At 40.3% G+C, this 18,024-nt stretch overlaps 1 protein-coding gene across 3 annotated transcripts in view; it reads left to right on the forward strand.

Annotated features, from left to right (window-relative positions):
• The window catches only part of NOL4 (nucleolar protein 4), a 189,820-nt gene extending 175,852 nt beyond the window's left edge, over window positions 1-13,968 (forward strand). For all 3 annotated transcript variants that reach the window (XM_030494464.1, XM_030494457.1, XM_030494474.1), the window contains 3 exons: window positions 2,172-2,352; window positions 5,874-5,954; window positions 12,024-13,968. In XM_030494464.1, coding sequence (XP_030350324.1) covers window positions 2,172-2,352; window positions 5,874-5,954; window positions 12,024-12,217 — 456 coding nt within the window. In that variant the 3' untranslated portion in view covers window positions 12,218-13,968. The remainder of the gene's footprint in view (window positions 1-2,171; window positions 2,353-5,873; window positions 5,955-12,023) is intronic.
• Window positions 13,969-18,024: the final 4,056 nt, after the last annotated feature.

Genomic DNA, 18,024 nt, shown 5'->3' on the forward strand with positions numbered 1-18,024 from the left:
CTTCAGTGCACTGACTTTGGAGGACATATAGATTCAGGGACAGCAAGTTTGTGGGTTCCAGGCAGTCAGGATAAGGAGACAGCCCCCCGAGATACTCTGCTCAGCCATAAGAGTTAGTCCCCTTTGCACTGCACTCCTTGAGCACAGTCCAATCCTTGATAAATTTGCAGAAGATCCCTTACTGCTCTTGGTGAGAATGAGGCTCTGAGTGAGTCTGTGGCAGGAGGTATCATTTAGTTTTAGACATAAGGATACAGAACATGTCAGCCTTCAGAATGTTAAAGTTTTGGACAATGAACTAAGCTTTGTTGCCAAGATAGAACTTTACTGTATAGCTTATGAATATTTTCTCAGAGAGTATAATATATTTTCTCTTATAAGAGACAGCAATGGCCTTCGGAGATAAAAGGTAAATTACGTTAAAGTTGAACCCCTGACAAAAATGCATTGCAATTTTGGCTCTTTGTTTAAGCCTATTATTACTTGAGAAAATGCATAGGAGACCAGTTTGGCCAGCTTTTTTAACAATACAAAGCTTTGCCTCACGTCCTATTAATGCCCAAGAGGCCCCGTTCTGATTGTTTATGGAATTAATTATCTGATGGTTCAGTGTTCTGTATTAAATATTAAAATATCTGTTAATAACGTATATAACTTCTCCTGAGTCATCTCAGTTGTGCCCAATTCTCTTTCACCAATAAATATCTACAAGACAGGGATGTCTTAATCTCAGAAACTGGTAGTGTCTTGTTTGAGAGGTGGAATTGGCAACTGCTTCTAATGCAAACAGGAAAGCTGCTTCAGAACCCTTTTTGCTTCAACACACAGACTGGGCACTGTTTGAACTATTTGATTGCTCTGTGCTGGTATACACATTCTTATTTTTAAGTAAGCATTGTAAAAAAGGGTTTGAGATATTTTAGAGCATTCTTAATAAGTTTGGTATATTTAGCAACCGCAGAAGAATTGTGCAGACGAGAGAGGCATGAAATGGAAAAAGTCTTACATAAAGGGGAGATAATTCTGACAGGTCATTTTTCAGTTAACTACTCTGAAAATATCGGCAAACATTCTCACCTTTGTTTTTCAAATACTGATCTTCTGTAGATCCATTTCATTTGAAATCACTGAAATATATTTTCCTTAGATAAGAGTATAAAATCAGGCCCATGAAAAAAGTCTACAACTTAAAAGAAACAAAGAAAGTGTTCAAGCATGTTTGCAGACTAAATCAGAAGGTCTGGCACCCAGGCCCCTGTGGTGGGTTGAGCAGTCACACACTGATAGTTTTCCTAGTTTCCAACTACTAAAACACATTAAATCTTCTCTTGATGCTTTTCTTTTCACCTGTGTCATTACTAAAGTTGCCACAGGGGCATTCTGTGACGATGTGTGGAGGTGAAGTGCTCTAAGCAGTAGCTACAGTAAGTGCAGAAGGGGAAAAATACACCTAAAACATGGTCTTCTTTAGGGGAAAATTGGAGGGCTGTTGTGCTAAATCCTGTTAAATATTATGCAGATATCTAAGAGGCAAACAGGGAACACTGAAGGCAACTCATGGTGTACAAACTGCAATTGCTCATACACAGAAAACAAATGCTTTCAAGTCACATTTGTAGACACATGCTTACCACTTGGCCCTTGTATGGATGAACGCTTACTCAGCCCTCTGCAAACACAGGAAATGCTGCTTTATTCCATTCCTCTATTTCTTCTGTCATTTCTGAGGCTGATATGTCAAAAGAAGTGGTTAGTGCATTCTGTATGGGTTTGTCTTGTCAGGAAAGATGTGATTCGCTGGCTTGGAAGAATTATTCTTGTACTCAGAAAGTAATGGCTTTTTTCTATCCTTTCCATGCTGTTTCTGGGCAGAGTTGGGTTTTGCAGGAGACTGTGACCTCTTCAGGGTGAGAGGATGCATCTTCTCCTTTGAGAAACAGTGTGGCTGGCTTGTGGAGCACAAATAAATATTCTCAGATTTGTAGGAAACCTGTATTCGTGTTTATTTATTTCTGAAAAGAAACAATGATCAATCAAAAACTCATCTGTGCTTGTTTAACGTGTATTATATTTTTCTGAAAGCAATAGATGTGGAGTCTTAACAATGGGAAAGACCCTCTTGTGCAAGGATAAATGTAACAATAATTCAAAACTTGTCCTTGTTTTTGCAGGATGAGGCTGCTCCGGCTGACAAGCAGTACAAACAGGAGGCAGCCCAGGTCACTTACTCAACATCAGCTGTTTCCAGCACACAGGAGGTGTTGTACATCAATGGCAATGGGACCTACAGTTACCATAGTTACAGAGGGCTCGGAGGTGGGCTGCTAAATCTCAACGATGCTTCTAGCAGTGGTAAGTTTCCTTACAAAATGTGCCTGTGTGTATATGTGCTCATGTGTACGTTTCCCCCTGCTGCACAGAAAGCTAGTCCAAGGAGTTCAATATCCATAGGCTATTATCCCATAATGAGCAGGAACACAATCCCACAAACAGCTACTGCTGAGCAAGATACTTGCTCACTGCATGCTAGTCTCCTTTCAGTTTCAAGGGACTAATTCACAATACGGCAAGACTGAGCATGAAGTCTCTAACAAAGCTGAGTAGAAAAATGCCGGGTTAGATCTTCAGTCAATTCACATAACTTTGTGAGAACCTACCCTGTCATTATTGCCCTTGCCTATACTGATCACAAACTGAGGCCATCACTATCTTTGTGGCTGGAGTTTGAAAACACTGAACTCTGTATTTTGTAACATAAATGAATTGACCTAGATTTCTCACATGGCCTTTCCAGTTACTTTAATACTTTCCTTCAGATAAGGATCTGGCATGCCAAGTGTTAAATGAGAAATCAGCATATCCTTCTGTAATCTAAACTAAAAATGATGCAGGTAATTGTGTGTCACCATGAGGTTGTATGCCCCTCTGAAAAAAAACCCAGTGGTGTCATTTATTTAGGCAACATTCCTTTCTTCTTACGTTAGCAAGCTTTTGTAATGGACAAATGTAAGTGAATTGTATTATTTGCTTGAAATAGTCCCCCACATTGATTTCATACAAATTTAGAGCAAAGGACAAGGTTTGCCTATTCTGATAACAAGGGTATTGTCTGTCTGTCAGCAAAAAGGGATTACTCTGGAAGCCCGATGGTCTCTTGCTTCCAAAAACCATGTTTAAAATATGTCTCAGAGGACAGGGAAATCCCTGGGGGTTTGTCCTGGCTGATCCGTCTCTGGCTGAGGAGAGTGCTGCTTCAGTATGTGGGCTGACATAGGCAAGATGGTTATTGTTCAGCTACAGCCTCTATATTCAACATGCTAAGCAATTTTCAAAATGTTATCAGGGCTGCAGCCTGTGTGGAGTTATTGGTATGTGGTGTCCTAGTGACCTTCAGTTGTGCCTGCTTCCTCACCTTCCTCCCGCCCCAAAATCCTCAAAGGTCTGTGAATGATTTGCATTAAGTTTTCAGAAGGCTTTAAAAAGATAATATTTTAGTTGTCAAAAGTCGTTGACTTAAAGAGTGAATGATGATTACAATGGTTTCCATATGCATGAAAAACATATGAGGTACTGAATATGATCTCTGATCAAATATTTTCATAAGAGTAAGACAGGCTGTGGAAATATGATTTCTTGCAAAAATGAACAAGAACTTTAAAATTTTCTTTTACATTGTGTCAGAGAAGATCTGAGCCAGATCTTCTGAAAACAGTTGGCATTAGCTCTTTTACGCAGCTAAGGGTAGCATTAAACTCCCCATGTGTTATTTGTCAGCAGAAACCGTCAGATTTGTCCTGTTTTACATAATCTTAAACTGTGAGGAATCACAACTGTTTTGTGTATTTGTTCTTCCCTTCAATCCTCTTGTAATAGGATACATTTTTGCAACTCCCATTTTTCAGTGAATTGTGGGGTTTAGGCAAAAGTATTCTATGTCACTTCAACATGCAATTTTAAAAAATGAGGTACAAATTCAACATCATAAATTAGTGTTGCTTTCTGATTAGAAGCAACATTTTCTTTGTACCTTTTAACGTGGAGGACTTCAGTGTTTTTTCACAATTAAAGCTCAAGATGGGTTTTGCAGGACAAACAGTGGTTATTCGGATGTGCCAGATGCTGCACAGCTAACGCAGCCAGGGAACTGTGCAGTGCACTGCATTTCCCTGGATAGCATTGCTGGGGTGAAGGGACCAGTGGATGCTTACAGTTTGCATACTGACATAGGCTCAAACATTTCTTCTTCCTTGCCTTTCCCTACTTGCATCAGAAAATTTCATTGCCCTCTTGACAGACCTCACAGGACAGTTGCTTGCAGTTGTTATGCTGTTTCAAGGACTCTTGTTCCAAACATATGCAAGGCTGTTATGATGGTTAATGAGTTCCCTTTCTGAAGGACAGGATATTTGCTTGTGAATTGTTTTCAGGACATAAGAGAAAATTTAAGAATGCATTTCCTTTTCAATTTAGTAACCCATGAAATGTTCTTGCCATGTTTACAAATGTTCTCCTAGAGTGAAAACAAATATGCACCTCAGTCAGGATGTGTGTATAAACAAATACAGTCCGGTTTTGTGTATCTGGCAAAGCAGGAAAAAAGGAAAAGTTGCAAAAGACAGCTAAAACTCAATGCTTGAATACCTATTTCTGGGCCTTCCCTAACAGTAATGTAATGGCTGTGTCTAGTTAGCTCTCCTATTTAGTAGTCCAACTGATGCGTGTATTTTGTGTACTGTGACTCAATGAATTTGCTTATTTCTTCCCCCATAAAGTTCATCCCTACTCTGATCCCATCTTAGCTACCTGCTTGCCCAGCTGTTTTGGTAGCTCTGGCTCAGGGACCTCTCTGCACCTGCTGTTGCAGTGTTTCTCTCCTCAGCCTGTCCTTTCACATGGCTAATTACAGAACCATAATTAGCTCCTTACACAACTGTATGGGGCAAGCCTTCATGCAACTGCTCAATATGAGCAAGCAGAATGCAACAGCTTGTACAGTGATTCCTGCTTTATTGTAGATAGGAAAAAAAGCACAGCAGGAAAAGGCTTGGGCTTATAGCTCCAAGTCTCTTTTTTCCCCTGCTTTTAAACCCTTTAGGCCAAGCCAGCTTGGCTGGAAACCTTCACCCCATCACCAAGAAATCTGTGGGTTGGGGAGAAGCCTGTGGGCATGTTGTCCTTGATTCTTATAAATCTTAAAAGAGAGCTGTTCTTTGAGAAGGGTGTATTTCCATGACTCTCTTTTTAAGGCTAATGCTATTCCTGCTACAGAACTGAATGGAGAATCTACAAGGTGGGGTAGCCCAGTGGGTGCAAACAAAACTTGCTTGCCAGCCTGTAGCCAGCCACCAAGGCTTCAGCTGGCCCCACTCCATCACACCTGGACCAAGCTTAGAGGGATGGCCCAGCTTGAGGGCAGAAGGGTGAGGATGGGAGGCAGGCTGCTGTGTTAGGAGAAAAATCTCTTGCTGATGCCAGAAGCTGTTGAAGTCCCTGCATGATGCCTAAGCCTCTCCTGACAGAGTGAGATCACCCCACCTCCCCATGTGTTTCTGTCCAGTGGGTTGCCATCCACCATCTCCTGCTGACTGTCAGCTGTCATTACTCTGAAGTCAGGGCAGGCTTGTCAGAGCCTTGCTCTCCACAACCACTTTTCCTGAAGTCTGTTTTCCCTAAGAGGTGTGGACAGTGCTTGTGATGTGAGGTTGTTTCTTCTGCATCATTACCTGGTTTTCTAGGTAGAAATGTCAGTTATTTCCCTTTGTGTATGTAAAAAGAAAGGATGTTTCAGACTCAGCGGCAGATGGGCCGTGCAGAACAAGCCCTCATGTCATGGTAAGAGAAAGCAGCTGTTGTGTCTCTGTTTTTCTACACAGATCTGCAGCCTACCTCCACCACAGCCGCAACTCAGCACTGCATCGCAGGCACCACAAACGTCCAGTCCCCTTCCAGCTCAGGTGAGTCCTCCCACCGAAACTGAGTATGTTCACACCACAAGCCCTGGTAGGCTTCTCTTTCAGCCTCCTCACCCACAGGCGGGCCTGCAGACCATGACCAGTTCCCACAGTCCAGCTGGAAGCTGTCAGACTCTGACCACACTGTTCACATCTCCCTGATAATCCCTTGTAGAGGCCCAGAAGGGCTGAGCTCTCCCAGCCATTTCCTGCTTTAACCAGGTCTCTTACACAAGTGCAAATCAGCCTTCCTGGTCCTTCTGCCTCCTGAACCTTCAGGTGGTGCAGCCTCGCTGAAGATGAACTGGGGGAAGCTCCCGAAGTTCATACTGCTGTGCAATGCTGCTTCACTTTTGTATGTGACAGTGGGGAGGGTGCCTATCCAGTATATAGCTAATTCTTAAAGTGCTGACTGGGTTACCCACAGCATGGCTAGCCATGATGTAGGGGTTGAATGTTTTTTGCTGTGGTTGATCTCTCTGGCTCTTTTTTATACCTCTACTGTTGCACAGTCTTCTGTGTTCTCAGTGCTACCCTAATGACGTCAAAGTGGAAAGAGATAAGAGATGAAACAGCTTGTCTCTAACACAGCTGGTGCCTGGGGCATGAAGGGGTGCAGAACAAGGGTGATAGAGTTAGGAACCTAGGAGAGTGTGTTTGGTCCCATTTTAAAAAAGCAAAATGTAGGCTTGGAAGAAGCTGAATGGTTTGACCATTGTTGTGGCGAAGGTGGGAATTTCTTGCTGGGAAATGCTGGCTGAATTCTGTAATAAAATCATCCTCACATTCCTCATCCCCTTTCCTCCTCCTCTTCAAATTATCAGACACATGGCATATGCAAGTATTAATCTGCTCCCACCGTAGGAATAGAGATGGGATGTCTGTGGGTATATTGGGCAGTATCCTACTTTTCTAGCATTGCACAAAGCTCAGGAGAGAGCCATTAAGACAAGGCAGGCACCTGATTAATCTCCTATGGTGGATAGGAAACATTACTGGAGAACCTCACATAATCATTTCATCACAAACCAGTGTGTTTGATGATTGTTGAAAATGCATGATGATCAGGGGCTATAGGCATTTCTGTTTTCATATCTCTTTCCTTAGTCAACCCAGCATTTTTTTCTGCTAAGCTAGCTGAAGAAATGTTTTCCAGAGGGAAAAGTGTAGAAGGGAGAAGGAAACTTAGAAGATCCAATTCATTAGTCCCTGTTTTCTTGATCTGAGATCTCCTGGCACTTCAAACAATAGTGTTACTCACATCTGCTCTGTGTTTGAAGGCAGGAGGCAAAGCAACATTGACAGATGTGTAATATCACAATAAAACATTCTTGCAGTAATAAATATATCTGATTTGGAAAAAGTAGCATACTTTGATAGCTGTTTCTATTTACTTTTATTGGAGTATGTAAGACTCTAGTACATACTTTTGAAACCATTCATGAGGAAAAAGGGGAGAGGTATAATAGAAAAGATAGGCAAGAAAGATTTCAAGGCATGGACAAATGTATTTTTCTATAAATAAGTGCCACTGCTTTTTACATCTTCACTGATGAAAAAGGCTGCGTAACTATTAATGAAAATGTAGAAGCATGGCTGCTTAAGCACATATAGCTTTTTAAAATTATTTTGTTATTCTAAATTAATATCTGCAATAGTGATAACCATTTTGAGAGTCATTGACACATTTATTATTCTCTCAGTAGCTGTTAATTGTAAGATTGGTAGCTACCCAATGACAACATACAATTCTTAAGGGATTTTTGCTGAGACAGTTGATTCTGTCTAAGCAATCAGTAACAGCATGTCTACGTCTGACCCATATTTTGGAATTTGATATAAATCATGTTGCTAATGTGTAGTGCATGAGGCAATAACTAGTTCCATTTAAGTCTTGCAATTTACAGAAAAGCCATTTGTCCTGCAGTGTATTTAATGGCAGATATTCCTAGCAGCTAATTTGATAAATGATTGCCTAGCACATTAAGAGTAGGTTTTCAGAGTTCTCATATTCAGCTTGATGTGGTTCCAAAAAGAACAATTTCGTTTCACAGGGGAAATTAGGTCTGTGTAACTGGACTGAGGTAAATTGAAAATATTGCCATGTTAAAGTGTCAATCAGGTGGCCTTCACGAGAGGCAGAGGACAATACTTCAGTCTTCTGAAAGAGTATAAAAGAAAGGATCTGCCTCAGCAACTTGTTAAAACCACTGCTTAAGAGAATGTTGTGCTGTTATAAAAACATGGGAGGTGACAATTGTGAGTTATGATAGTATGCACTAAGAGAAATAAATAAAGTATCCTGTCTTCATCTCTATGATATACTCTTAATCTTTGCTTGCATACAGACACTGTGGAACCTAATAATGTTTGCAGTCATGATTTTTAATTGTCCTGAAGTACTCCAGGATAGGAAGCTGTATGCTAAAATGTGCAGTGTCACCTTGGAGGAACCCGACACTGCAAAATTCGTTGCAAAAATACTTAAATTTCCCTCTGTATGAGGATACACTTCCTTGTTCCTGTGAAGACTGGCAGCTTACTAAATAATGTCAAATAAACTAAGGAAATAGTTCTATTAAGAGTAGGAATAGTTATTAAAAGAAATGATGACAAAGCTGTTTGGCTTTCTCCAGGTTTAGTCATCCATAGTGATGGCTTCTGGAGATAGAGGTACATGAAGTGTCTACCTTCACCAGCTATTTTAAGCCTTGAAGAATATCCAGAATCAGCTGGGTTTATTTGTCTAGGTAAAAAAATGTGGTAGATATTTATGAGCAATATTTAGGTTCCAACATTTCAATAGCTGATTTGCATAAAATTACACAGGAAAAATCTACACTCTAAGAATAAGATGTATTTATTCCTAATTTTCTGAATGACCAGGTATGACTGATGAAGTTACAGATAACTGATAGAATTTTTAGCATATAGCAGCTTGGACAACCTTTAAGAATTGATAGCACTGGCAATGAGTGTCTATCACAGCAATTAAAAGCTGAGACCAGTACAATACATCCAGGGGCTAGTCTGTGAGTGAGGGTATTCTTCCAGATATAAAGCCTGAGTTGTCATAGACAAACTTTGGAAGTGAGGTGTAGGGGGTCACATAACATAATTAAAAGAACTAAAATCCTTATCCTGACATCAAGCATGGCTTGTTCTCTTTCTGTTCAGCGTTCTGCCAGCACGCGCAGCTTCCCTTCCTGAAAAGGCACAGGTGTACTGACTGTCCTGAAACCATAGCCATGAGCACTCTTCTCTGTGTGTGGATTTCTTTGCTTTTTTGCTCAGGGGCTTTTCTTTGAGGGGAAGGAGGACAGCACTGTGACTTTTTAAGTACCAGACAGGAGCTGGGGAGTAAGGTAAAATCCTATTTTCCTAGTAGATAGAAAGAAAAAAAATCAAGTAGTTTGAAGGAGCTGGGGTAAGTTAAAATCCAAGATTTCTTATTTCCTTTGTGTATAAGAATGCCGTATACGAAAGAAGTCCCCCAGACGAACAGGAGTCCTGAGTCCTGATGGTTCCTTGTGTATGCAGACTGCAGATTTGCACTTCCACAATCTTTATTTCCAGTATCTTCAGGGATTCAAAGATACATATGCAGAAATGTTAAAAAACTTCTCTCATGACATTCAATCCAGACATCTAGGAATATAGAGCCAGATCTTCTGTTTGTGTAAACCACTGTGACCCTATGGACTTGTGAGGAGTTACACTGATTTATGTGTGCTGGACATCTGGTCTTCTCCTAGTTTTCCTTTCAGAGTGGTGCTTTTACTTTGTGTCATCATTTTTTGTAAGGAAAACCTCAGAGATGTAAGCAAGCACATTTCTATGTATTTTCCTTTTATGAGTGAAATAGACTTAATATTATTATACAAACTTTATTCAGTCACTTTAAAATCCGGATTACCAATGAGAAAAGGCCTTTGGTTTTGTCTCAGAAAAAGACATGCTCTTGCTGCAGAAGCTCTGTTCTGCCATATATTGTGTGTGTGGTTTTGGCTGTGATATGAATGAGAGTCAAGGAAAGAACATAAAAGTTAAAGTAGGTTCTTATGGAGCACAATTCCCTCAATATGTCAGTGGTAGATTTTTCACTACCACCTCAATAAATATAGAAGTCTTTAATGGCTTCTTACAACCATTCAATCCAGCTGGCTTTATGATTTGTATACCCTTCTTCTCTGTGCTTGGTTAAGATTTTACTTGGAAATATCCTCTGAGCTTCTTTACACTGTGATTGTTTCCCTGCAGCGTGAGGTCACAGTGAAACAAATTCACTGAACTAATTGTGCTTTTATTTATGCTTTGTACACTAGAAGTCATTTAAAAGTCAGTTCATTTATGCCTGTGTAAAACTGGATAATACGGTTGTAAGGCTAAGTGCTGTTCATGCTAGTTGCATAGTAGGAAATAAGATCTAATAGGACCCTGTCCGTGTGAGAATTTTCTTTTCATAGTCCCAGCTCCGCTTTCATTCACTCAAGAGGAGATTTTCATTAACTTCAGCGAGTGTGGGGACATGGCAATCTCCACATTCTTTGTCATCTGAGCCACATCTCTACATAAACATAAAAGACAGAAAAAGGTTTATGACCAGATCTTTAGCTTCTGGAAATCAGTACATCTCTTCCCATTAGTGCTTAAAATAGTGAGTCTGTTTTTGAATCTTGTGATTCTGATGGGATTATTTAGGAGAACCTCTAAAGTATGAATTGGTGTGTTCTGTATTCTGCAGTTGAATATGCTAAATTTTAAAATTATTCCAGTCTTCTTAGGAAGCAAGGTCCATCCAGTGAAACTCTTGTCATCGACATACATTGTCAGGTGAAATTGAACAGTGACATTTTTCTCATTGGAAAGCAAGATACATTGCTTTGGATAACTTGATCCTAATTTCCAGGAGAGTATTAAGATGAATATCAGGCTAGTCTGATCTTCTGCCTGCCAGAAGTATAGATTTGCTACACTGTCAAATGAATGAGTCATATTTTTCATGATTTGCACATAATAAGTTTCTTGATACACACACTTGCTATCTGTATCCTTCTATGTTTAAAAAAGTCCGCAGTCCAATTTACCTGTCCAAATGTACTCTACAGGAAGAAAAAAATGTATTGCGTTGAGTGGAAAACTCAAACATCTCATCAAATCACCATACATCTCCAGCTGATTAATAACGGTCAAATATGGTCAAATAGGGAAATTCCAAACAAAGCCAAACTCCATGATGGCAGATGTTTTTGCCAATCGCAGTAACCTGCAGACTGCCCTCAGGAGTGCTGTCTTCTGCAGCTCTCGAGAATATTCTTTGATGAAGTGTTCTAAGCATATCGGTATAAGCTGCCAATGCAACATGGTGATTGCTGCAGATTCTCTTGTCAGTGTTCAGGCCTTACAAGATCCTTGCAACATATTGCTGGCTGTGTGCAGCCCCAGCACGTTGATAGTGTAGCCCTCACTGAGGCAGCCAGATTGTCGCCAGCCTAATCTCATTCATGCCCAGCTATTTATATAAGCAATCACATGGTGTCAGGGCCAGTCAAGTGAATGACCATTTATCTGCATCTGTAAGGGATTCATGATCTGGCTGCATGCTGATTGAAGCACAAAATGTGAGAATAGATATCAAGAGAACATAAGTTTGATATTCTGTGATAAAAAACTGCAAGTGTGCAGCTTGCCATGAAGGCTACAATGGCAGCTGGAGCTGGGGGAGACACAGGAGGTGAACCTTCTGCCTGCTCACCAGGCATCAGATCCCAGGGGAGTGTTGGACTGCAAGTGGCTTACACTGTTGGGATACCCCCCAGAGGGTAATTTTCTGCGGGCAGTGGACTTGCCCCTCGTGTTATGTAAATTAAACTTAGAGGGTTCTGTCATATATAAGTATAAATCACTGTGATTCCTGTCAAGGCAACAAGGCAGTTTTTGCTTGTTTTTGCTACTTCTCACTGGCACCCAGCAGAGAGCAGATTTTGCTACTCTGCATTTGTAGCTACAAACCTGTGAAACGTCTCTGGCAGCAAATCTGAAACTTCTTTTCTTTTCCTTTGTTATCTGCAGGTCCAACAGATCTCAGTATGAAGAGGCAGTTAGCAACCAGCTCTGGATCCTCCAGTAGTTCGAGCTCTAGACCCCAGCTGAGTCCAACTGAAATAAATGCAGTGAGGCAGCTTGTGGCAGGGTATCGAGAATCAGCCGCATTTTTATTGCGTTCTGCAGATGAACTGGAAAACCTTATTTTGCAGCAGAACTGAGTCATGTGACCTTCACACTGGCCTGGTCTTATCTCAGAGTTTCCACTAATGACATTTTGATTTCCCAGAGCACACACTTCAGTTACTGCACAGTCTTTTAGGAGAGTTAATTACCATAATGCCACACTGTTCTTGATCCATAAAGTGATGTGTTAAGGTGCTTCAAGTGAACTTCGACCTCTGGTATTTCAGAGGTACTTTACTGTGTCCAGCCTATTGCTTTTGTTTTAGTGTGTCAGCATAAATATCGAAAAAGTGGCTAGAAATTAACTCATTCTAACAAGTGGAGGAAACAGAAGATGCTGTGATGGCTTAAAAAAATATGGTTCAAGATCCAAGTGCAATATTAGTGGAATGTGATACTGACTCATTGGACTTAAAGCTGCAGTATATTGCAAGACGTTGCCAAATGTCCTGTTGCTACAGGGCACAATTACAGTTAAAAGGATCTTGTATTTTAAAAAAATGTAATTTTTATAAAAAACAAAACGAAAGATTTTTGTTTTCATTCAAGATTTTTCATTTTTACTTTGGTAAACTTTTTCACTGGTCCTGAAAATGTTTTGAGGAGCTATTTTAAGTCCCCCCTTCCTCTCTTGAACCCCTGACTGTGCCCTTCTCCCCAACTTCATATTCTTTCTACAACAAGTAACTCTTGATGCTGGATAATTCTTCCCCCGTGTACTGTAAATTGTCATCTATGGAATACCTTCCAAAGGAAGCATGCATTTCCTGCATTCATACCATTCTCAACTCCATTCTGTAATATATTGCAGCTTTATTAGCAATTAATAAAGAGTTGAGGGTTTTTTAAAAAAAGACATATCATTGAGAAATAAAAAAGATAAATTGATTTCTTACGGTAAGCTCATCTAACTCCATGATCACTGCTGCTGTCCTATACAAGTCCCTCTAGTTGTGATTGGATGTAGATGATGAATGTTAAGAGGTTGCAAGTGACAATCTGAAAATTTGCACTCTTGTGTGTATTTATTTTCTTTTCCTTAATTTAAACAAAATTCTTACCAAGGAAGGTCATTGACACTTCTGGTACGATTTGTATAATTCCCAGGCCTAGCTAAAACATGTACAAAACTGTAAATGGATGCAGCTGCAACTATAATAAAACTCTTCTCTCCCCTTCCCCACTCTTCCCAACCCCTCTATTTCTTATTTTATAATATTGATTACACATTAATGGTGTTTTCTTTGTGCACTACGGCAGGCTTATTTTTAAGTATATAGAAAAAGTACTTTAGTTTATGCTTACTGTACTATCTGTTCTGTTGTTTAGCTTTTGTTGAATAACAAGTTTCTTGTGCATTCCTAAATTTGCCTTATTTCATGTACAAAATTTTATGTAATTCCGTTTTTGACAATGAGTTTAAGGCATCAGTGATATTTTATATCTACTTGTTACATATAGTTTTCCAAGTAATGACTGTGATTGTGACCAAGTAATGTGCACTTTTTCTTGTAACTGTGGACATTGCTATGCTTTTTTTTCTCTAGTGTTTCTAGAATTACTGTTGCTTACAGTTATGTAAAAGAAAAAGAACTTTTGTGATACTGTTGGTGAATATTAATGTGAAAAAGCCTATGAAATATGAGTATTTTGGAGGTACATAGATACACAAACATCTCTAAGTTGTGAACTGATGTTCACATATTTAAATGAGAATTCAAAACCTGAGGGCTGGAATCATTTCCTCTGTTTTGTTTGGGTAAATAAACAGATTTCTGTGTTTAAATACGTGATTGTGAAACATTATAACATTTAAATTGACATAGCATTTAAAGCTCTAAATGTTATTGTCTTTAAACAGGAAGAAGGGCCTTCCAGCCCAATTCATGCAGACACGCAGACTTCATTTCTCAAAATCATTGAGTAAACCCAGTAGACTAGATTTAGCTAGTCTAGCTGCAGCTTTAAATTAATGAAGAATTTGATCAGTAAGAGCAGAAGCAGATAGTCCATAAACTATGAGATCCAAGTCAATAGCATTTTATAATTGGAGGCAAAACATTTTGCCGCTCTCCATTTATTCTTAAAAATCCAGTGGATGTCTTTCTAAAGGCACTTCTTCTTGGATATGAGAATATTGTTGCAAATTCTTACTAGTTGCTGCTGTCACTTGAGAGATGCATTTGCTCCTAACATCTTCTCACCATCTTCTCGCTGTTGTGAAAGCCTGCATCTTGTCACTACCATAGATGTGTGGTTGTCTCAGCTTTTGTGTCATGAGGCACTCAAAAGCCTGTTAGGAGCCAAGTGCCTTTTTGTCCTCCCCTCCACTTTCAACTACCTACAGCTTCTATTTCTTGCATGCTAGGAGAGGATGAAGCAGGTCACTTGTGCCAGGTCACAGTGACTTGTGCCAGGTCACTATCTTGGCCGTATCCAAAGAAAAACTCTGGCATGCATCTTCCACAGAGAACAAGAGAGATAACTGCCTAGGTTTCAAAGTTTCTTTAGTCCTGTTGTGCAGGGCAGTGTGCCTCAAACTGCTAGCTAAGCAGCAACCAGCCCTTTGTGTAAGAGGCTATTTGTCAGCCAGGAATGATTCTCAGCTAGGCAGCCTTTTCAAGCTGTTTTGCTAAATTCAGATAAGGACAAAAGGCTAGGGGATGAGGAGTTTAAAACGATTTACTTCAGTGTTCTACCTTCTGGCTCCTCTTTTGTCTTCCCCAATTACTCCTCTTGAGGGAGAAGTAGGAAAGTTGGGGGTCACTATATGATCTTCAAGGCCTATGGCTAGTCTCCTGGTTTTCCTGCTCCACCCCCAGCCTACTCTGATAGTTCTCCAAGTATGTCTTCTACAGCACAAATATCCTCTTCTTCTGGCTGCCTTCTCTGAAATATTTAGGGCCGCCTTCAATTATAGGAGCACCAGACATCCTTCTCTAAAGGCTCATACAGATGCTTAGCTTTCAGTGGTTTATGTGTTCCAAATACCAGGATACTGATGGGGTTTTTAACCTATAGTTGTTTCCACCTCTAAGTACTGGACTTCTTCAACTTTTCTTTGGAATGGATCATAGATTCAACTGTAGTTTTAACTTCTTTTTTTCCTAAAAGGGTACTGAAATTCAGACTTACTGGTGAAGGAGAGACCATAAGTCTCAGGCTATCTTTGTGTATGCAAATCTAGATCCAAGCATCACAAATAAACTTGCCTTCTTGGATGCAGTATAGGTCTCAGGGCCACCTACTCTCTGCCTGCTTTGAACCTGCTAGGGAAGTACAGGCACAGGTGGAGAAGATCTTGCACCAGCTACAGATGGAGTCAGGTATCCAGAAATAACTTCGAAGTTATTTCTTTCTCCTATCCACATCTTCAGTAATCAGTGCCTGGTCACCTCAGCCTAAACATTGCTGTTAAGGTAAGGCTGTATTAAGGCTGAGTATGACCACTAAAGGCTGCCTTCAGAAAAGCATTATCCTTATATCCAGTATCTTCATTAAACTAGTACTTAGGTTGATGGATGTCTCCTACAGAACCTTATCAGTGCAGACTGGTAGGTGCTGGTCTTCCTTGAGACAGCCTCATGTCTTCCCACAATGCTGGAGTTTCCTTGAGAATGGCCCTGGAAGACCTTCAGATTTCAGTGGGTTTCTGGAAAGAGAGGGATGGTGGGGGAATGTCATATAATGTCGCCACATTCCCACCCAGACTGAAGTACCAAGCTTGACGATGGTCTCAGTGACTTGTGCCTCTTTAGGCTTACATCCACACTGGGAAGAGGAGGCATTTATCCATTCTTCTCTCTCCTGTCCATGATTTCCAGGGTAGATGTTATTGTTAGGGCAAGGAACTTTGAGTAATATCTTTAAACGGAGCGTTAGGCTGTGGGAGTGGAAATTACAGCCAGTTAAGCAACTAACAAGATTCGTTTACTGCTTTTCATGCCAGCTGGGAAACTGGAGTCAGAACACGTCAAAAGAGATTTGGAGTCAAAAGTTTTTATTCAGATTGGCACCTTGCTGCCTGTCATCGAAGGAGAGCACCTCTGTGTCAGCCATGATGAGGATCTAAAGCTACAGAAGGACAATGCATAGGTTAGCAGGTATTTGACAGTTCAAAAGCTCTGTGGAGCTGTATGGAGAATGAATTTTCTGAATGAGGAGAAGCAGACGAACATGTACATGACCAAGGCTATAAAACTAATTGGAAACCAGAGTTATACTGAAGGGGTTGGATATTTTTTGCTGTAATGTCCTGATTCCCTGCTGAACACAGTTGAAGTGCAGGTAAGTTTTGTTGGTAAAACTCCATGGAAATGAGGAACAATCTGATTTCTTTCAAGTTCCTAGCACTGTGTTAAAAACTTCCCATACATTTGTTAAAACTCCTCTGAATTTGGCTTTGAATGGCTTGTAAGGCATTCATAAGGAAGACATATGTTTTTCTATATAAAGAAAAGCTGATCTCAGTTGATCCTGGAATCAGGGTCTGGCCCTGACTGCAACTGCTATTGGAAAACAGTTACCAGCACATGAGAAAGAGTTGCGAAATAACAGCAGAAATCAAGCAATGCTGCACTGGAGCACTGGTTACTGGGGTAAGTTTTAGTAATGTAAGAATATGAAATGGCTGTACTGGACAAGACCAATTGTTCACAGCCTGGTATTCTGTCTCTGATGATAAACAAACCAGCTAAAGAGGTAGCAGGTATAGCAGAGCAGGAGAGTAGAACAGGCACATAGCAACGCTCTCTAAATGCGCATCCAGGGCCGACAACCATTTGAGGCTGTGGTGGGTTGTCCCTGGCTGGCAGATAACCCCCACCCTGTCACTCACCCACTCCCCACAGTGGCATAGGGGGAGGACTGGAAGGGCAAAAGTGAGGAATAGTTTAATAAGTGGAGAATGAACAAAGAAATGCCCTGCCCCAGTAAAGTGCACTCCAGATGTGCCAAAAAACAGGTTCTCTTTTTCTGCTAAGCTGTCCTCAGGACTGGATCAAACGTTGGTGCAGAAATGGCTTTTTGCTCTAACCCAAATAATCTGCTTCAGTCTCTTTTCACCACTGAAAAAAGGAGCACAGAGGGGCTGTAAAGGCTGTAAAATTAATAACTGCTTTATGAATAGAAACTTTGTCTTGTGCCACCTAATTCAGTTCATTTCTCTGAGCGTGGAGAAAGATATTTTATGCAAAGTTTTTTGTTCTGTTTCCTAATAATGTCTGGAAACACAATGGAAAAGCATTCTAATTATTGTAACTATATGTATATAATTTGTTTTGTAAGTACACCTTTGCTGCAGTAAGCCAACTATAAAATTACAGTATAAGGAGAGCTGGGAGAAGGATCCAGTCTACACTTGCACATAGATAGGATTGTCCTTGTTTTCCCTGAGAGTCAAGGCAACCGTTGACTCAGCAGCAGGGTAGACCACAGGAACCAATTAGAAATAAATGGTGTTTCCATGTTTTCAAGGTTTTCTAGAAAATAATTTTAAGTTTTTCCTAATGCTCCACTGGAAACTTAAATCAGACCATTTTTCCCACAAGGCAGCTGTTTTGTTGTTGTAGGGTTGCTAATCAGTTCTTCGTGTTGGTTTGGGTTTTTACACTCACTCACAACACAATGAAGCACTCATAGCAGGAAAAGCACTAGGAAAAACTGGGAAAAAAGTAGAAAGGATAAGTAGTATTAGTTTTTCAGACGTGTCTCTGTTTAACTGTTTTAATTTAATTTATTTACAGATGCACACTCAGAGGGCTTTAGCACCGCAAGCTTGACCTATTTATTTCTTCTCATATTCTGTAGTGGGGAGGGAAGGATTTGCTGTGTGGAGAAATCG

The sequence above is a fragment of the Strigops habroptila genome, chromosome 1, assembly GCF_004027225.2.
Source record: "Strigops habroptila isolate Jane chromosome 1, bStrHab1.2.pri, whole genome shotgun sequence".
NCBI lineage: Eukaryota > Metazoa > Chordata > Aves > Psittaciformes > Psittacidae > Strigops > Strigops habroptila.